This window comes from Salmo trutta, chromosome 16, assembly GCF_901001165.1.
Source record: "Salmo trutta chromosome 16, fSalTru1.1, whole genome shotgun sequence".
NCBI lineage: Eukaryota > Metazoa > Chordata > Actinopteri > Salmoniformes > Salmonidae > Salmo > Salmo trutta.
The window spans coordinates 29,238,964-29,259,963 of record NC_042972.1 but is presented as its reverse complement, the minus strand read 5'-3'; the positions used below and the strand labels follow the sequence as shown (position 1 = coordinate 29,259,963).

The following is a 21,000-nucleotide window of genomic DNA, read 5'->3' as shown; positions in this document are numbered from 1 at the left end:
CTCTGTTGTCATCAGCGCAGACGCAGTACGTCTGGTGTTGGTTTTGTCAAAGATTTTTACAACCATAATCTCATTGTTCTATTTGTTGTTCTCCAATACATCCAGTAAATTACACGAAGATCTGCAAGACGATTTGTGAGAACAGTTTGGATCAATAGAGGTAGAAATTGTTCTAACCCCGCTTCTCTGGGGGTTGTGCTTTGAGTCTTTGGAGGACCAACCACGAGTGTTCAACAACACAGCAAGGACAATAGTCAGCAAAGAGAATGTGTTGAGAAAACTCAGAGGCATTATGTCTCAAATTATACGTTAGCCGTCTCACATTCGTAACATAGAAATCCCACCAGCTGACATGGAAAGTAGATAATACACAGTTTCTTTTGCGTAAAATACTTCTCCTCAAGGCAGCATTTTGGTAAGTTATTGATGGCTAATCATAGGTAACGTTTGCTAGCTAGCTTCTTAGCAAACTAACGTTAGCTAGCTCTATAATCAGACACCTTCAACATACTAGTGGAATCCCTGTAGTTTGTACAATTGTGCCATGATGTGACTTTGCAGCTTGTAACTAGATAACCACGGCGGGTTGTTATATTATTGTGGCTATCTAGCTAGCTAGCTGAATAGCCATAACTAGCTCTCATTCGCCTAGCTAACGTTATGTCGCTAAATAGCTAACATGTTGTTTAGCTAACCAGCTAACTAGCTAGGCTGTAGCGGCTAGCTAGGCTACTACCTCCCAAACAGCCAGAAACTGCTAGCTATAGACAAGACATGTTTAATGGACCTGTCCCGGCATTTGGTCTGTATAATTAAACTTTCTACTCACTTCTGTATTTGTCCAATCAATGATTTCAGAACAAGCATTTGTTCTGGCTGATGCCATTGCCTATGTATACATTGATTTAGCTAACTAGCTTGATAACTGTCAGTAAGAATGTGTTATCAAGTTAAATACAATCAACTTGACATGTATATTTCAGATGCCTGGGTAGAGGATTGCATTGGTCCGAAGAGTGTTGGACTTCCACTCATTATCAGGGAACAGAAAAGGCTGTCAGAATAAGTCACTCGCCCACACACATGAGTGCTGTGTTCCCCTTGCGCTGGGCTGAGCGCCATGCCTGACCGGGACAGCGCCTACCTCTCAGGCGGTTGCAGCAGCGGTGGGGTGGGTACTAGTGTGGGCGAGGAAGGGGTGCCGGGGTCTGGTTTAGGAGGGGGCACAGGAGAGTGCCGAGGGGGATCAGCGGGAGGTGGAGGCAGTGGCTCTGGTTCTGGGGGCATGGGTGGAGTAGGGGCCCTGGGAAATGGGAACAACTGTGGGGGAGGTGGAGCTGGGGGCCCGGGGTCAGGACCGGCCCCGGATGGGGTCTGCAGGGACTTTCTGAGGAACGTGTGTAAGAGGGGCAAACGCTGCCGCTTCAAACACCCAGACTTCAATGAGGTGCCAGACCTCGGGGTGCAGAAGAATGAGTTTGTCTTCTGCCATGACCACCAGAACAAGGAGTGCGTCCGCTCCAACTGCCGCTTCGTCCACGGCTCCAAGGAGGATGAGGACTACTATAAGAAGTCAGGGGAGCTGCCCCTCAGGCTGAGGGGAAAAGTAGCTGCAGGACTGGGCCTGTCCCCCATGGACCTCCCACACAGCCGAGGGGAGGTCCCCATCTGCAGGGACTTCCTAAAGGGAGAGTGCCAGCGGGGCAACAAGTGCAAGTTCCGCCACGTCAAGAAGGACTATGAGTATGAGCAAGCCAGGGTGGGTGCTGGGGTCGTGATGGGCCCGGGGGCCAGTGGGATGGTGAACACAGGCGGGGGGGTAGGAGGGGTTGGGGTGGGTGCTTGTGGGGGCATGGCCGGACTGGTTGGGGGTGGAGGTAGCATGATGGGGATGGGCTGTCCCAGCCTGGGAGGCTGCAGAGATCCAGGTATCTCAGGGGTGGGGGGAGTAGGGGTAGGAGGGATGGGGGGTTGCCTCTCCATGGCCTCAGGACAGCGTCGTTTTGACAGGGGACCTTGCTCGGTGTACGACTCCCTGTTTGAGAGCGGTCTGTATGAGACAGGGCCTCTGGAGTCCCCTTTTGACCACACAATGCTGCAGCTGAAGAGACGCAGGCTGGAGGGGCTCCGGCTGGACGGGAACGGAGGGGGGCACTATGAGCTGGGGATGCAGGCGGCCCTCCCGCCTCGGCCCCTGGAGTACAGGTTTCTGGAGGAGGAGAACGCCCTGCTGAGGAGGAGAGTGGAGGAACTGAAGAAACAGGTCAGTGTAGGAGACAGGAAATGATCAACAACCCTCCACACATAATCAACAACCACACATAACAATACAATGAATCTGTTAACCTTTTTAAGATCACTCCTCAAACACCTTAATCTCTTCTTTAGGTGTCAAACCTCATGGCCACTAACGAGGTGCTGCTGGAACAGAATGCCCAGTTCCGGAGCCAGACCAAGGTGTCTGTAATGACCCTGTCCTCCACCCCAGCCCCCTCTGAGCAGACCTTGGCTCCCCCTGTGGGTGCGGTTAGCTCCTACAACCACAGCATCGCCCAGACCCATACCACCCTGAGCAGCGCCGGGCTGCAGCCTCGTACCGTCACCCTCACCCAGCAGGACCTAGTGGCCCCCACTGGTGCCCCTACAGTACCCCCATCCAACACCGCCCCACCCAGTGCTCCCCCGCCCCACCTCAACCCCGAGATCACCCCGCTCTCAGCCGCCCTGGCTCAGACCATCGCGCAGGGCATGGTGCCTCCCGTTTCCATGGCACCTGTGACTGTTTCTGTGGCACCGGTGGCTGTATCCATGGCGCAGCCTCTACCTTGCATCACTATAAGCCACGCCACCACCCCAATGGTGTCCTACCCTATTGCCAGCCAGAGCATGAGGATCACCACCATACCTCACTGATGCACTCTCTGGTAAACTCTGTACAACTCTCCCATGGAACTAGAGATGGGGATGGTATGCAGAATGCATCTCTCAAGTTTTAATTGACCCACAGCAGCTGACTGACTCGAGGGGCAAAGTTGTGGGGGAACCCTAATGCCCACACGCCATAGGCAAAGAAAAGGCTAACTTTGATAGGATGACTCCGCCACACACACCCTGCTCTGTGGCAGCGTTACAAAGTCAGGTGGTCCTCTGAGGTGACCTCCGACCTTGTTAAAGGTTGGTGTGCCAAAGGGACTTCTTCAAACACAGGCAGCAAAAATAACGACAAACTGAAAATGTCTGTCATGGCGATATTCATAGTTCTTTCACACATTTGACTGATGTCTTGATTACCAGGGGATTGTGACATTTCAGTTAACTTCTGTTATTTTTGTTAATGGATTTTTAATGTGTAATGTTGAAATTTTGCATTGCACACATTTAATGAAAATAACCACAAGAAAAGGGATCTCCTGTTTTATTGCTAATGAATCAAGTTATCCATAGTAATGTTATTGTGTGAGGATAAGGTTATTGACTGATTGACACACCATCGGATTCATTTTTCAGTACTTGATGCATTGGTATCTTTACCCTAGATTTAATGCTCAAGCCTAAACTCAGCTGAGAGCCTACAAACAAACGTAAGTCAATCATGAAGGGAATGGGTAAGCTTGGAAAAGAAACACCTTTAATAAACATGTTATGGATCATTTCCAAATGTACTTGTCAACATTTTATGCAGTAAGATGAATGTGTGAACCAATGGCCTCGGGTAGATACTTAAAATAGTAACATGCTGTAAAAGAAAATATACAGCCCTGTTTTGCCTTCAGAACAGCCTCAATTCATCGTGGTATGGTGTCAAGCGTTCCACAGGAATGCTGGCCCATGTTGACTCCAATGCTTCCCACATTGTGTCAAGTTGGCTTTGGGTGGTAGACCATTCTTGATACACATGGGATTCTGTTGAGTGTGAAAAAACTCAGCAGTGTTGCAGTTCTTGATACAAACCGGTGTGCCTGGCACCTACTACACCCCGTTTGAAAGGCACTTAAATATTTTCTTTCCCATTCACCCTCTGAATGGCACACATACACAATCAATGTATCAAGGATTACAAATCCTTTATCCTGTCTCCTCCCCTTCATCTACACTGATTTAATAAGTGACATCAAGCAGGTGTTCTTAATATTTTGTACACTCAGTGTATATATCACCTGGGGGAAAATAGTATTTTGTAAACATCAAAGAAAATGCAACACTACACTTTTGGCATTACCTATCTTAGTTAGGAACAACACCATACTAAACCATCTTTGGTAACACCCTTTGTAAACCAAACAAGATAGACTGGTGTCGACAATCCACCTTCAGGTAAGAAAATTGACGTGGCTATTGTAAACAATTGAAGAGCTCTTGATTCTGCATCAGTACTGGATACGTTGTCATTGACAGCCTATATTGCTCTCACAGACTTTAGGGGAGATTGGAAAAGAATGCGCACTCTGCAAGTTTAAAATAAACAAGCGCATGGACTTTAGTGTGTGAACTTATTATCTGTCCCGTATTGCCAATTGGATGTGGGTCATTTTGCCATTTCAAAGGAGGGTGCATCTCAGAAATATAATAAATAGGTGTAACAGTACTCTTCTTGCGTTGTGTACAATCAATCATCGACATGAACTCCAACTTGTAACACCAGTCATGGAGCTTTATTCTGATAGGAACAGCACAAAATTGCACGTCATGTAATGCACGGCTCACCATCCAACTCTGCACTCACGCACTGTACAAAATATACAACCCCCCACCAGACACAGTAAGTAGCTAGCTAGTATTAGCTGGAATTCTCTACAACCAATATTCACCAAAAAACGCTGCATCTTATGTGTGATGTTCGAATAACATTTACAAACAAATTGATATAAATTGTACATTTAAATCATCACTTGGGAGTATAAGAATCACTTTTGACGTACAGTTCTTTGCAACCAACAACTTACCGCTGGTTTGGTGCTTGTTCACTGGGACGATTCTAACTGAAACATCCTCCCTCGTAAGCAAGCTACGCAAACCAGCCAATAAGATGCCATGTTGAGTAGGTGAAGACAAGACAAAAGTTAAACCAAAACCCCATTGGCTTAACAATAAAGTGACAAGGGGAATCACCAATATAACCCTGTTACACTCCCCCCTACTGAATTCCACTTGCAAAGAAAAATAATAAAAATACAAAACGGCACTGTGCAAACATACCAGGTACAGAGACACTCAACATATGTACAGAATAATCCAGAGAGAAAAAATATATATAGATATATTTTTATACTACCTAATAGAGAAAACTAAAAGGTAAAGCTGTGTATATCGAGGATGCAGACCCTGCTTTAAAACAGTCACTAAATATTCCAGTCATTAGACTATTCTCCTTGAGAATTAGAGTGAACGGTGGTTGATCAATCCCCTTAGCCCTCATAGGTAAACATGCCTGTTACATGTTAAGTACACTCAGTGACTTTAAAACATCCAAGTAATAAAATAAACTACCATAAGAGACTTTATCATATCCATCACATTACCATCCTGCAACCTCTAATCATGGTCACAATGATGTGAAAACAAAGCAAATAAAAGATGTCAATACCATTGACCTTCTATTCACACATTAACCTTCAAGAGCCAACTTTCTGCTGATTCATAATCTCTATCAGTCTCGACACTGGTTTAAATAGTCTTCCTGCCCTTGACCTAATACAACCCCGAGTACCTTCAACTGCATAAGGGGTAACAGTGTTGTGTACTGTTGCAATAGTGGGTCTGTCAACACAAGACAAAACTAAAACCAAAAACCCATTGGCTTAACAATAAAGTGGCAAGGGGAATCACCAATATAACCCTGTTTTTTGGGGGATCCTTGAGTTAATTTCCCCTCGCAGTTGTGCCTGTCAGTCTCCCAAACCAAAACAACATGACTGGGGGTGGATATTTTGTACATTTGTACAGATTAAAACAATTCCTAATAATGCTTTTCTCAGCACTTCAGCACACTGCGACAGTTCACTTAATTATTTGCGCGACTCTTTAGATCAGCGATTCTAAACTGGTTGTTCACAACCCAAAGAGGTTTTGAATGGGTCGCTGGTGTTTGAGTAAAAAAATGTAGGTATACAGTGCATTCGGAATGTATTCAGACCCCTTTACTTTTTCCATATGTTGTTACGTTACAGCCCTATTCTAAAATTGATCAAATAAAATGTTTTTCTCAATCTACACACAATACCCCACAATGACAAAGCGTAAACAGGTTTTTAGAAATGTTTGCTAATTTATTACAAATAAAACCAAATAAGTACATAAGTATTCTGACCTTTTGCTATGAGACTTGAAATTGAGCTCCGGTGCATCCTGTTTCCATTGATCATCCTTGAGATGTTTTATAACTTGTGGTAAATTCTATTGATTGGACATGATTTGGAAAGGCACGCACCTGTCTATATAAGGTCCCACAGATGACAGTGCATGTTAGAGCAAAAACCAAGCCATGAGGTCGAAGGAATTGTTCATAGAGCTCCGAGACGCAAATCTGGGGAAAGGTACCAAAACTTTGAATGTCCCCAAGAACACAGAGCGAATTGTTTGCCAGCTGCACATCACTACTATCTCCCCATTAACCCACGTGCCAAACTCATTCCACGGAGGGCCGAGTGTCTGTGGGTTTTCGCTCTTGTACTTCATTATGGAATTAAGATCACTAATTAGGAAGGAACTCCCCACACCGTAGGTATTTATTGAAAGCAGAGACATTTACATTTTAGTCATTTAGCAGACGCTCTTATCCAGAGCGACTTACAGTAGTGAATACATTTTTTTCCCCCCTCCCCCGTACTGGTCCCCCATGGGAATCGAACCCACAACCCTGGCGTTGCAAACACCATGCTCTACCAACTGAGCCACACAAGACCAAAACACAGCAGGCACTAGGCCCTCCATGGAATGAGTTTGACACCCCTGCCCTAAACCTTAACCCTTTAACCTAACTCCTAACCTTACCCTAACCCTTAGCCTAGCTAACATTAGCGCTAGCCACCTAGCTAACGTTAGCAACAACACATTTAGTGAATTCATAATATATTGCACGATTGGTAAGCAATTTGTAACATTTCATACGATTTAAATTCGTAACATATCATTCGAAATGGATGATAGACACCCACATATTAATACATACCAACTAAATTAAATATAGCATACGTACAGAATAATACGACATGCTTTGAGACCAGGTTGCAAAAATGGCAGGCAGGCACGCGCATTCACGCGCATTCACGAATGAGTACACATAATTCGACTGCGGCTTTTCTCTTCATGGGCTGGGCGTATTTCGGTTCTGCTAACGGCATTGGCTAGATTCTAGAACAGTTGTGCATACAGAGTTGTACATTAGATAGTCTCTGTTGGAAAGGAAGTATTGAAGAATTTGCACTAGCTAGACTACTTTTTCTGTGAGAACCTGGGTATAAAAAACACCAGGATGCAAAATCCGGACTCGGGACAGGGAGAATCCACCAAGAAAGCATCTGGGTCAGCCCATTCCGTTAATAATGCACCGAATAGCGGAGAAATGAAGCCACCGGGTTTTGACGCTGTATCGGTTCTTTGGACATTTGGCAAGTGCCTAGGTGCCTTGCTGCCCGTGTACCTGGCAGGATACTACCGGGTTAGCGCCAGTTTTTTGGTTTTCGGGCTTATGGTCTACACGGGATGGAGGCACTCGCGCGAGGCAAAAGAAGCTCGTCTGCGGTCCGCCCTTCACCTCGATGACAACGAGCAACAATATACATCCATGAACATTTTCAAAAGTAAAAAGGATCTCCCTGCTTGGGTAAGAAAAATGTGTGAAAACGGTCTGTCACTCACTTGAATAAGTTAACGTGGTTCACTAAGTGTTTCTGGATGTAAAGCACCTATCAGATGCCACAACACGACGTGCTAGATTCTATCCCGTTAGGCCATGGTCCTCACCAGCCAGTCTTCCAAAATCTTCACACTCAATGCCACAACAGGCTATGCACATGCATGGTTACAGAAAATAGCCTATCGCTGGACCAAAGAGATCCTCTAAAAATTATCCTAAACCATAGTTTGATATTTATTTTATTTTACCGTTATTTTACCAGGTAAGTTGACTGAGAACACGTTCTCATTTACAGCAACGACCTGGGGAATAGTTACAGGGGAGAGGAGGGGGATGAATGAGCCAATTGTAAACTAGGGATGATGGTATGAGGGACAGTTTGGGAATTTAGCCAGGACACCGGGGTTAACACCCCTACTCTTATGATAAGTGCCATGGGATCTTTAGTGATCACAGAGAGTCAGGACACCCGTTTAACGTCCCATCCTAAAGACGGATGGAAATGATATAAAATATATAAATGATAACTGCGCTAATAGGAAATAAAATAATTTGGAACATGGGTAGAACAATATTATTATACAGTTACTACATCTACATGACAAAATCTCTGGCTCAAACTGCCCCTAATATTTGTGGGGCTGGTATACTGTATCCAAGCTACAGTAGCCTAGGCCATCATCCCCCATGCAGCTGAGCTGAGTGGATAATTCATCTTTCTTCCCAAAAGGTTCCAGTAAAGTAATGCTCTGAAGCTTGCAGACCGTATTGATGCCTAAGTATAGATTTTAAAGGCCATTTTAGATGCATTGATTGAGGTGTGGTCTTTTGATGCGCTCTCTCTTTTTCTCTCTCACTCTCTCCCTGTGTATGATTCCGCAGCCTCCTCAGCTGCTTCTATATTAGGCCATTCTTGATATATCTTCTCTTGGGACTAAGGAGCGAGTGAGTCAGAGAGAATGTCTCTATTTCCGAATACAGATAAGGGGAAGAAACGAGCTATCCCAACTACTGGTCACAACATAACCTTTGGCAGAGAGTCTCGTCTGCTATGGGTGAAGAATGGTGTTTGAATTGTTTACATCATAAGATAGTTTTGTTTAGTGACAAAATAAGGCATTGAGATGGTGGTGTACTTCTTTCTCACCCCCACTTCCTGCACTTTGGATGTTGACAGTTCCTTTTTCGCTGTAGCACAATTTACAACACACAAAATCAGACAAACACACTGGGAAAAGCTAGTCAGATCAGATTACACTTTATAGTGCATATGCAAATGACTAGACATCTGCTGAATTCCTAAATCTGTTCTATATGTGAATGATTTATATTCTAATTCCTTACAGGTCAACTTCCCAGATGTGGAGAAGGTGGAGTGGCTCAATAAGGTACTACTATATCACCCCCTACTGAACTTCCATCTGGCATCCTCTCTGCTCACAGATGGCTGCCCTTTAGAGAGGATAAAGAGAAACCATATGTATAATTCTCCCATTAAACACACAGTAAACACACATGCCTGTCTCTGTAAGCCAGGTGCTGTGTTGATGGATGGTTGGTGGGGCATGGTAGCTGTCTGAGAGACTAGTGCTGCTGCTGTTACACTACTATGATACAACATGGACACCCACTCCAGTAGCCTCACCACTGTGTCTAGGCAGCCGCAGCAATCTATCCTCTCCTGCAGCAGAGAGCAGGCAGCAGGCCCAGAACCTTTCCGTATTAGTGCTGGTTGACTCACAGGAAGGGGGAGGGGCCAGCCAAACCCCTAAAATCCAATCAAATGGCAATATTTGTCCTCTCTTCCAGCCCTGCAAAACCAGGCTGTGTTGCTAAGAATAGACCTCCTCTACCAAGACTGAAATGATTGTGTTCACTACATTGGGAACACGAGGTCCGAGAGCCGCTATCTTTCGAACAAAGCAGAGATTTGAGTCGGGTTGCTACAGGGACATCAGCAGACTACTGGCCTCTAGGCACCAGAAACCCTTGCTGTTAGTGTTGTTGATGACTCATTCTTTAGATTTACGTACGCAGCCATCACCTTTGGGTTGAGATGTCTTGTGACATGCAATTGGAAAGGAAAAGGGGGATACCTAGTCAGTTGTATAACTGAAGGCCTTCAACTGAAATGTGTCTTCCGCATTTGACCCAACCCCTCTGAGTCAATTGAGACGTCTCAAGACACTTTTGTTCTCAAGACATGTCTTATTAAGACACCTTTTGAAGACGTCTTGAGACACAGCCTGTCTCTCAAGACACTGAATTTTGTCTTGAGACATTTTATGTGTGTCTTCAAGACATGTCTCAAGACAGTAATGTAAAATAGTTCTACGTCTTGAGACATTTTATTTTGGAATGTTAAACATTTCAAACTCATTTCAAAATGTTGAGCAAACTTCAGTGCGTTGAAGAAAACTGGTAAATCTGAAAAAAACAAGATCCGTCTGGGAAAAATAGTTTAACAGTTCTCCAACTCTGAATTCCAAATCAAAAACTCTGGCATCTTTCTAGAGATCTGACTTTGACGCTGACGTCATGGTTTGACCTCTTACCCCCCCCCTATTTGTCAGGGGTGTGTGTACTGGTGGCGAAGTCAGGTCTTCAACACACTGAAGTTTGCTCAACATTTTGAAATGAGTTTGAAATGTTTAACATTCCAAAATAAAATGTCTCAAGACGTAGAACTATTTTACATTACTGTCTTGAGACATGTCTTGAAGACACACATAAAATGTCTCAAGACATAATTCAGTGTCTTGAGAGACAGGCTGTGTCTCAAGGCGTCTTCAAAATGCGTCAGGTGGGTGGATTATCTTGGCAAAGGAGAAATACTTACTAACAGGAATGTAAACAAATTTGTGCACAACATTTTAGAGAAAAAAGCTTTTTGTGCGTATGGAACATTTCTGGGATCTTTTATTTCAGCTCATCAAACATGGAACCAACACTTTACATGTTGCCTTTATGTTTTTGTTCAGTGTATATACTCACTGTCCACCAGGGAAGGAGTCTTGTGCTGCTTTTAGACAAATATGAAACCCCCCCTAGAATCTTACAGAGATCGAATGGGTTTCTATAGGAACCATATTATAAACAGTGGAGGCTGAACAAAAACATCTACAGCTATGGGTGGCCCAGAATCCTGAATATGTGTATCTATGCCTGTGCCATCATGGAAAAGACAGATGTCTGCATTGCAGGCTGAAACATGCATGTTGCCCTAGTTCTTATACACAGATTGTGTACGAGTATCCCTTTGAGATAGTTGGTCTTGCTCTTAAAATGTCAACTCCTAAGTAGCAGGTGGTAGAACAAGTCTATCTGTGTTTCCCTCAGAATGTTGTAATAACCTGATTTAGTATTGCTGAAAAGCAATTGCTTGGTGTGCATTACACAAACTATGACCATCATCCCTGCTCCTCTCCCTGTCCCCCACCTCAGATCCTGCAGCAGGTGTGGCCGTTTGTGGGTCAGTATCTGGAAAAGTTGCTGGTGGAGACCATCGCTCCCTCCATCCGTTCCTCCAGCACTCACCTCCAGACCCTCACGTTCACCAAGGTGGACTTTGGGGACAAGGTAACTTGTAAGATATCATTTCACCATAAAACACACTGCTTACAGGTCTCATCACACAGTGACACTGTTTAAACACTGCACAATATTTAATTTCACTCTCACTGAAGTGAACATGAGACTTCAGACATATTGGTCAATGACCTTTTATAATTTAAAAATTGTAATTTGACAACGAGTGTTATATTTGGTGCACATTATGTTCTGTATGTAACTATGCTGTGTGTGTGTTGTAGGCCATGAAGGTGGTGGGTGTGAAAGCACACACAGAGAATGAGAGGGGACAAGTCCTGCTGGACGTGTACATCAGGTGACCTTCAACCCTTCCATGTTTGACTTTCCTCCAGGCCTCAAAAGCACCATTCACTCTCTCTTCCAAAATGAGACATAATGGCTATTGAAGATCATATCCGTTATACAAGGACCCATTATTGATTGCAATGTGTTACAGTATCCTTCTCTTTTACCATGCAGCTATGTTGGAAACGTTGAGATTAATGTGGAGGTGAAGAGGTATTTCTGCAAAGCAGGAGTCAAAGGAATACAGGTATGTTTTATCTTCTGTAGTCTCTGATACGGCTGTGGGATATTATCGAAAGTAGGGAGAGAAAGAATGAATTGACAAAAAAAGAGAAAAGGGAGAGCATGAAGGGATGTTGTTCCCACTTTCCAGTAAGGTACCCGTAAGACTGTAATTAACAGGGTTTTAGTCATTTACAAATGCCATCTCTTTTTGTTTTTATATATAAACAAATAATTCACAGTCTATAAAGTACATATAAACCCTTTATAAACCCATTATAAACCTTTTATCATTGTTGCCATTCATTTTATATTTATGTATCCATATTCCTGCCTCTTTCAGCTGCATGGGATGATGAGGGTGATTCTAGAGCCTCTAATTGGAGATGTCCCCATCGTGGGCGCGGTCACCATGTTCTTCATCCGCAGGCCGGTGGGTACCTGGGACCATCCCTCTCTTTCCTCCACACCTACCAATAAGTCTGTCCATCTCTCCCTTCCTATCCCCTTTCCCCCCCTTTCCCCCCCAACACCACTATCGTCCACTCCCGGTTACTTGTTCATGCCTCCATTTGTTTACGTACTTCCCTTTCTCTTTGTATTGAATGTCCTGAACCCCAACATTTGCTCCTCTGTTTTTCCCTCATCCCCTCACCCCTGTCCTGCAGAAACTGGACATCAACTGGACTGGATTGACCAACTTACTGGACATCCCTGGTCTGAAGTGAGTGAGGTTGACTCTGTCTGTTGTTAGTGTTCTGTAATTGGAGTCACTATGTAATGTGATGATAATTCACTTCATATAACACTGTAACACAAAACTATACTCCACTACACCACATGATACCATCAACACTGTGCTATGATGTGATATGCCGCCTGACCAGGCTGTATAATGCTGTACTACTGTATGTGTACTTCCGTATTTACTGTATATATGAAGTCGTGTGCTCCCTCTCTGTGTTTTTCAGCATCATGTCTGACACTATGATAATGGACGCAATCGCCTCCTTCCTGGTTCTGCCCAACCGCCTGACTGTTCCCCTGGTAGCAGACCTGCACGTTGCCCAGCTTCGCTCTCCTCTGCCCAGGGTGAGACCACACACTCCACAAACACTCTCCACAAACTTGTTACGAATGACGGAGTCATCCATGATTCACCAAACTATATTTTCAAAAAGGAAGAAAAATACTTTAAGCATATGTTTTAATAGTGTAAAATGAACAGTTTTACAGAAAGACTAATGTATAAGGGCACAGGGCGAGACCCAGATGCAGACACGGGAGGCAGATGGTTCGAGTCTCTGATATTTATTAGTATCCATGGGGCAGGCAAGAGAATGATCGTGGACAGGCAAAAGATCATAACAAGGTCAGAGTCCAGGAGGTACAGAGTGGCAGGCAGGCTCGAGGTCAGGCAGGCGGGTTCAAAGTCAAGGCAGGCTTGGGTCAAAACTGGGAGGACTAGCAAAAAACAGAGAAAAGGACAAAGCAGGCGCACGGAGTAACACTCTGGTTGACTTGACAAAACGAACTGGCACAGACAGACAGAAAACACAGGTATAAATACCCAGGGGATAATGGTGAAGATGTGTGACACCTGGAGGGGGTGGAGACAAGCACAAGGACAGGTAAAACAGATCAGGGTGTGACATAATGTGAAGGCCAAATTACGAAGGAGGAACTTCTTGATGCAATTAAAGCCTTAAACTCCAGGGCTGGATGGCATACCAGTTGAGGTATATCAGACCTTTTTTGATGTACTCAGAGGTCCGTTATTAGCATGTTTTAACCACTCCTATAAAAATGTTTGATCATCAGATGCTCAGCAAGAAGGTCTGATTTCACTATTATTGAAACAGGACCCAGGTGGAAAATATAAAGATCCAGTCCACTTAAGAAACTGGAGTCCCCTTACACTTCAGTGTTGTGATGCAAAAATTCTAGCAAAATGCAAAGCGCATTGAATAAAAAAGGTATTTTTCGGATGTTATTCATCCTAATCAGACAGGTTTTTTACATGGACGATACATTGGAGATAATATAAGACAAGTACTGGAAACAATAGAACACTATGAAAAATGTGGGAAACCGGGCCTGGTTATTCATAGCTGATTTTTAAAAGGCATTTAATAAAGTACGACTAGAATGTATATATAAATGTCTTGACTATTTTCATGTTGGAGAATTGCTTTTACAGTGGTATAAATATCCAGGTGTAAAATAGTAAATAATGGCTTCTCAGAAAGTATTAAACTGTCAAGAGAAGTAAAACAAGGTTGTTCACTATCGGCATATCTATTTATTGTGACCATCGAAATGTTAGCTATTCAAATCAGATCCAACAATAATATCAAGGGCTAGAAATCCAAGGCTTACAAACAAAGGTATCGTTGTATGCCAACGTCTGGTGCAATGATGCAAACAATTACTTTGATAGGACACACAATCTACAGTATCTGCAATAATAAAGCTGGTCTACCCCCTAGAAATATATATATACTGCTCAAAAAAATAAAGGGAACACTTAAACAACACATCCTAGATCTGAATGAAAGAAATAATCTTATTAAATACTTTTTTCTTTACATAGTTGAATGTGCTGACAACAAAATAACACACAAATAATCAATGGAAATCCAATTTATCAACCCATGGAGGTCTGGATTTGGAGTCACACTCAAAATGAAAGTGGAAAACCACACTACAGGCTGATCCAACTTTGATGTAATGTCCTTAAAAGAAGTCAAAATGAGGCTCAGTAGTGTGTGTGGCCTCCACGTGCCTGTATGACCTCCCTACAACGCCTGGGCATGCTCCTGATGAGGTGGCGGATGGTCTCCTGAGGGATCTCCTCCCAGACCTGGACTAAAGCATCCGCCAACTCCTGGACAGTCTGTGGTGCAACGTGGCGTTGGTGGATGGAGCGAGACATGATGTCCCAGATGTGCTCAATTGGATTCAGGTCTGGGGAACGGGCGGGCCAGTCCATAGCATCAATGCCTTCCTCTTGCAGGAACTGCTGACACACTCCAGCCACATGAGGTCTAGCATTGTCTTGCATTAGGAGGAACCCAGGGCCAACCGCACCAGCATATGGTCTCACAAGGGGTCTGAGGATCTCATCTCGATACCTAATGGCAGTCAGGCTACCTCTGGCGAGCACATGGAGGGCTGTGCGGCCCCCCAAAGAAATGCCACCCCACACCATGACTGACCCACCGCCAAACCGGTCATGCTGGAGGATGTTGCAGGCAGCAGAACGTTCTCCACGGCGTCTCCAGACTCTGTCACGTCTGTCACATGTGCTCAGTGTGAACCTGCTTTCATCTGTGAAGAGCACAGGGCGCCAGTGGCGAATTTGCCAATCTTGGTGTTCTCTGGCAAATGCCAAACGTCCTGCACGGTGTTGGGCTGTAAGCACAACCCCCACCTGTGGACGTCGGGCCCTCATACCACCCTCATGGAGTCTGTTTCTGACCGTTTGAGCAGACACATGCACATTTGTGGCCTGCTGGAGGTCATTTTGCAGGGCTCTGGCAGTGCTCCTCCTGCTCCTCCTTGCACAAAGGCGGAGGTAGCGGTCCTGCTGCTGGGTTGTTGCCCTCCTACGGCCTCCTCCACGTCTCCTGATGTACTGGCCTGTCTCCTGGTAGCGCCTCCATGCTCTGGACACTACGCTGACAGACACAGCAAACCTTCTTGCCACAGCTCGCATTGATGTGCCATCCTGGATGAGCTGCACTACCTGAGCCACTTGTGTGGGTTGTAGACTCCGTCTCATGCTACCACTAGAGTGAAAGCACCGCCAGCATTCAAAAGTGACCAAAACATCAGCCAGGAAGCATAGGAACTGAGAAGTGGTCTGTGGTCCCCACCTGCAGAACCACTCCTTTATTGGGGGTGTCTTGCTAATTGCCTATAATTTCCACCTGTTGTCTATTCCATTTGCACAACAGCATGTGAAATTTATTGTCAATCAGTGTTGCTTCCTAAGTGGACAGTTTGATTTCACAGAAGTGTGATTGACTTGGAGTTACATTGTGTTGTTTAAGTGTTCCCTTTATTTTTTTGAGCAGTGTATATATTTTAAACACACTCCACAAAAACTCTCCACAAACACACTCCTTAAACACACACATTTACTCAGACCACAGACTCTATGTATCTTTTCTGAGCGTACTGCCAACCTCCTTGATAAATGAACTCTGACCCAGAGTTATACAGACATTACACATAATAGAGCTTATACCAGTATGAATCCTCTCACTGTCTTCCTCTCCCTCCCTCCCCATGAAATACTCCATTGTTCCCTCTCTCTCTGTCCCCTCTCTCTCTCTGTCTCCCCCCTCTCTCTCTGTGTCCCCTCTCTCTCTCTGTCTCCCCCCTCTCTCTCTGTGTCCCCTCTCTCTCTCTCTGTGTCCCCTCTCTCTCTCTGTGTCCCCTCTCTCTGTGTCCCCTCTCTCTCTTTGTCTCCCCCCTCTCTCAGGGTGTGGTGCGTATCCACCTCTTGGAGGCTGATGACCTGCCAGCTAAGGACAACTACATGAAGGGGGTGATAGCAGGGCTGTCTGACCCATACGCCCTGTGTAGGGTGGGGCCTCAGACTTTCACCTCCCACGTTGTAGACAACACTGTCTGTCCCAAGTGGGGAGAGATGTATGAGGTGAGGGGGCCAGGAGCCGGAGGATTGTAAAATCACTCATTCCTCTTTCATTGACTGTCATTGCCACATATTAGTGTTGCATTTACTGTTGGAAAATAGCATGTCTTGATTTCCATACCTTTATTTAGGAAGATAATGCATTACTTGGTAGAGAATGCATTAGTCCAGTAACGGAGTGGGGATTCCCCTATGTGTGTGTGTGTCTATTAAGGGAAATCCACTGCCAACTGAGTAATCATATACAGTACACAGCCACATTGTCTCCTCATTCATGTTCTGTGTTTGGTTCTCATGGTGTTGTGTATGTCCATGTGTGTGTGTCAGGTCATAGTCCATGAAGTACCAGGTCAGGAGCTGGAGGTGGAGGTTTATGATAAAGACCCAGACAAGGATGACTTTCTGGGGAGGTAGCTACATCTCTCTGCCTGCCTGCCTGCCCATGGGTTTCTGGGTGCTGCACTGCCACTTTTTTACTGACTCCCCTGACCTTTCACCTCTCATAGTCCTGCCACTGAGTCAAAAGGAGAAGGATATAAAGTCTACTAGTGTTTTAAATGTAGTGTTATCCTTTTGTCCTTAAATACTACTGGTTCTCCTTTCCTTGTTTTTCTCCATCTTGATTTCTCTGTTTTTATTTCTTTCTCTATTTGTCTCTCTCCCTCTTTCCATTTTCCTCCAGAACCAAGATAGATTTGGGTATCGTGAAGAAGTCCAAAGTGGTTGATGAAGTGAGTTATTTGTATTATTGAATGTCTGATAAAGTTAGACATTTAACAAGATAACAATTTAACAAGATGACTCACAACCGTTTAGAAGTAATGTCTATGCTTCCCCCATTACGTTATCATCACAATCTGTATATTTATGCTTTGTTTCTCAGTGGTTCACCCTGAAAGAAACCAAGTCAGGACGTGTCCATTTCAGACTGGAGTGGTTGGTCTTGCTGCCCAACACGGAGCGACTGGAACAGGTCTGCATCCGTATCCTCCCTATCATAATATTCCTCCCTCAGTCAATGTGAAAGGAATATGATGCTCAGGCTGTCTTGTATGGTTAAACATTGTGGTGACTGTGTACACTGGCAGTGAGCCCGTAGTGAAGGAATGTGCAGAATGAACATTGCTTAGAGCTGAGTGCCTCTCCCCTTCTCTCATCTCCACTCCCCCCCAGGTTCTTCAGAGGAACGAGAGCATGACGGTGTCCAGTAAGACTTCTGACCCCCCCTCGGCAGCCATCTTGGCAGTGTATCTAGACAAGGCTGAAGCCCTTCCTGTGAGTCACCACACCTCATCAACCTCTTCCCCCTCCTCTCTCAGCCCAAAGCTGCTTCCTGTCTGTGGCTTTGCTAGGGTACAGCTGTAACTGTCGTTAGGGTTCTTGTTACACAGAGTTGTTCCCTACCATCTGCCCTTGTTCACTTCCCATCACTGAGCTGAGATAATTGGATAGGTGTAAGGAATATCTCCACCTAGCTTTCAGGTAGGCTAGCTGGAGTATCTGCCATGTTGCTTTCACATATCCAGTCCTATTCGATCTGTTAAGGGGAGTGAATGGCAGGTGAGGGGAGAGAACAACAGCCATAGCGGTGGTGTGTTCAGCTTTAGACTTCCTGAAACTGTTTGCACACAGCTCTGTTGTTTCCTCTGTGCTTCAGGACGGCTTTGATTTCTGTACTGTTTTTCGGTGGTTGCCATGCAACATCTATGGCAGTGGTTACCAATCCTATCTCTATAGCGCTACAGAGTGTGCAGGCGTTTGTTACAAACCAAATCAAATCAAATCAAACTTTATTTGCCACAATCGCCGAATACTACAAGTGTAGACTTTACCGTGAAATGCTTAGTTACAAGACATTAACCAACAGTGCAGTTCAAGAAGAAGAAATTGTTTACCAAGTAGGCTAAAATAAAAGTAGTAATAAAAAGTAGCACAATAAGAATAACAATAACGAGGCTATATACAGGGGCACTGGTACCGAGTCAGTGTGCAGGGGTACAGGCTAGTTGAGGTAATCTGTACATGTAGGTGGGGGCGAAGTGACTATGCATAGGTAACAAACAAACAGCGAGTAGCAGCAGTGTACAAAAGGGGGGGTCAATGTAAATAGTCCGGTCGCAATTTTATGAATTGTTCAGCAGTCTTATGGCTTGGGGGTAGAAGCTGTTGAGGAGCATTTTGGTCCTAGACTTGGCCGTCCGGTACCGCTTGCCGTGCGGTAGCAGTGAAAACAGTCTATAACTTGGGTGATTGGAGTCTCTGACAATTTTATGGGCTTTCTTCTGACACCGCCTATTATATAGGTCCTGGATGGCAGGAAGCTTGGCCCCAGTGAGGTACTGGGCTGTTCGCACTACCCTCTGTAGCGCCTTACGGTCAGATTCCGAGCAGTTGCCATACCAGGTGGTGATGCATCCGGTCAGGATGCTCTCGATGGTGCAGCTGTAGAACCTTTTGAGGATCTGGGGGCCCATGACAAATCTTTTCAGTCTCCTGAGGGGGAAAAGGTTTTGTTGTGCCCTCTTCACGACTGTCTTGGTATGTTTGAACCATGATAGTTCGTTGGTGATGTGGACACCAAGGAACTTGAAACTCTCGACCCGCTCCACTACAGCCCCGTTGATGTTAATGGGGGCCTGTTCGGCCCGCCTTTCCTTGTAGTCCACGATCAGCTCCTTTGTCTTGCTCACATTGAGGGAGAGAGAGGCTGTTGTCCTGGCACCACACTGCCAGTTCTCTGACCTCCTCCCTATAGGCCGTCTCATCGTTGTTGGTGATCAGGCCTACCACTGTTGTGTCGTCAGCAAACTTAATGATGGTGTTGGAGTCATGTTTGGCCACGCAGTCGTGGGTGGACAGGGAATACAGTAGGGGACTAAGTACACACCCCTGAGGGGCCCCAGTGTTAAGGATCAGCATGGCAGATGTGTTGCTGCCTACTCTTACCATCTGGGGTCGGCTCGTCAGGAAGTCCAGGATCCAGTTGCAGAGGGAGGTGTTTAGTCCCAGAGTCCTTAGCTTAGTGATGAGCTTCGTGGGAACTATGGTGTTAAACGCTGAGCTGTAGTCGATGAACAGCGTTCTCACATAGGTGTTCCTTTTGTCCAGGTGAGAAAGAGCAGTGTGGAGTGGAATAGAGATTGCGTCATCTGTGGATCTGTTGGGGCGGTATGCGAATTGGAGTGGGTCTAGGGTGTCCTGGAGGATGCTGTTGATGTGAGCCATGACCAGCCTTTCAAAGCACTTCATTGCTACCGACGTGAGTGCCACGTAATAATTTGGTCAGGTTACCTTCGCTTCCTTCTGCACAGGCACTATGGTGGTCTGCTTGAAACATGTAGGTATTACAGGCTCGATCAGGGAGCGGTTGAAAATGTCAGTGAAGACACTTGACAGTTGGTCCGTGCATGCTTTGAGTACACGTCCTGGTAATCCATCTGGCCCAGCGGCTTCGTGAAGGTTGACCTGTTTAAAGGTTTTGTTCACATCGGCTACTGAGAGCGTTATCACACAGTCATCCAGAACAGCTGGTGCTCTCGTGCATGCTCTAGTGTTGTTTTCCTCAAAGCGAGCATAAAAGGCATTTAGCTCGTCTGGTAGGCTCGCGTCACTGGGCAGCTCGCGTCTGGGTTTCCCTTTGTAGTCCTTAATAGTTTTCAAGCCCTGACACATCCGACGAGCGTCAGTGCCGGTGTAGGATTCAATCTTAATCCTGTATTGACGCTTTGCTTGTTTGATGGTTCGTCTGAGGGCATAGATTTCTTATAAGTGTCCGGATTAGTCTCCAGCTCCTTGAAAGCGGCAGCTCTAGCCTTTAGCTCGATGCGGATGTTGCCTGTAATCCATGGCTTCTGGTTGGGATATGTAAGTACAGTCACTGTGGGGACGATGTCATTGATGCACTTATTGATGAAGCCGATGACTGAGGTGGTATTCTCCTCAATGCCATTGGATGAATCCCGGAACATATTCCAGTCTGTGCTAGCAAAACAGTCCTGTAGTGTAGCATCCGCGGGAGTCGTTGTCAATGGGAGTCGTTGTCCCAAAGGCAGGAAGGCAGTTTAGGTCCAAAATAAGCCCAAAGAAACACATTGGGCTTATTTTGGACAGATTTTGGCAAGAGTAAAACCTCTCGCTTCGCCTCTTCCCCTCTGATCCTTCTCTGTCCGAGCCAGAAAAAACAGGCACAATGGATTATGGTCATTGTAGTTAATTACCAGTTTTCTGAGATGAACTAGGTTGAATATCTGATCCCATAAATATTTCTCGACCTTCGCCTCTCCGAATTTCGTGTTATCCAATTGGTAGTTACAGTCTTGTCTCATCGCTGCAACTCCCATATGGACTCGGGAGAGGTGAAGGTCGAGAGCCGCACCTCCTCCAA

General features: G+C 45.2%; 2 protein-coding genes across 5 annotated transcripts in view; both read left to right on the top strand.

Moving 5' to 3' along the window:
- The first annotated feature begins 5 nt into the window (after positions 1–5).
- On the top strand, positions 6–3,658 carry LOC115150498 (zinc finger CCCH domain-containing protein 10). The gene is made up of 3 exons (XM_029693863.1): positions 6–415; positions 984–2,263; positions 2,389–3,658. The coding sequence occupies exons 2-3, from the start codon at positions 1,121–1,123 to the stop codon at positions 2,911–2,913; spliced, it is 1,668 nt and encodes a 555-aa protein (XP_029549723.1). The 5' UTR covers positions 6–415; positions 984–1,120; the 3' UTR covers positions 2,914–3,658.
- Positions 3,659–7,287: 3,629 nt separating this feature from the next.
- The window catches only part of LOC115150497 (uncharacterized), a 78,221-nt gene continuing 64,508 nt past the window's right edge, over positions 7,288–21,000 (top strand). For all 4 annotated transcript variants that reach the window (XM_029693862.1, XM_029693861.1, XM_029693860.1 and 1 more), the window contains exons 1-13: positions 7,288–7,822; positions 9,202–9,243; positions 11,300–11,434; positions 11,668–11,741; positions 11,906–11,978; positions 12,297–12,386; positions 12,622–12,677; positions 12,925–13,045; positions 16,443–16,619; positions 16,944–17,026; positions 17,299–17,347; positions 17,500–17,589; positions 17,790–17,891. In XM_029693862.1, the coding sequence (XP_029549722.1) occupies positions 7,472–7,822; positions 9,202–9,243; positions 11,300–11,434; positions 11,668–11,741; positions 11,906–11,978; positions 12,297–12,386; positions 12,622–12,677; positions 12,925–13,045; positions 16,443–16,619; positions 16,944–17,026; positions 17,299–17,347; positions 17,500–17,589; positions 17,790–17,891 (1,443 nt within the window). In that variant the 5' untranslated portion in view covers positions 7,288–7,471. The remainder of the gene's footprint in view (positions 7,823–9,201; positions 9,244–11,299; positions 11,435–11,667; positions 11,742–11,905; positions 11,979–12,296; positions 12,387–12,621; positions 12,678–12,924; positions 13,046–16,442; positions 16,620–16,943; positions 17,027–17,298; positions 17,348–17,499; positions 17,590–17,789; positions 17,892–21,000) is intronic.

Excerpts from the sequence above, each read along its gene's own strand:
- LOC115150498 (XM_029693863.1), top strand. The coding sequence starts at position 1,121 with ATGCCTGACCGGGACAGCGCCTACCTCTCAGGCGGTTGCAGCAGCGGT. Across the intron at positions 2,264-2,388 it reads TGGAGGAACTGAAGAAACAG|GTGTCAAACCTCATGGCCAC; the intron begins GTCAGTGTAGGA and ends TCTCTTCTTTAG.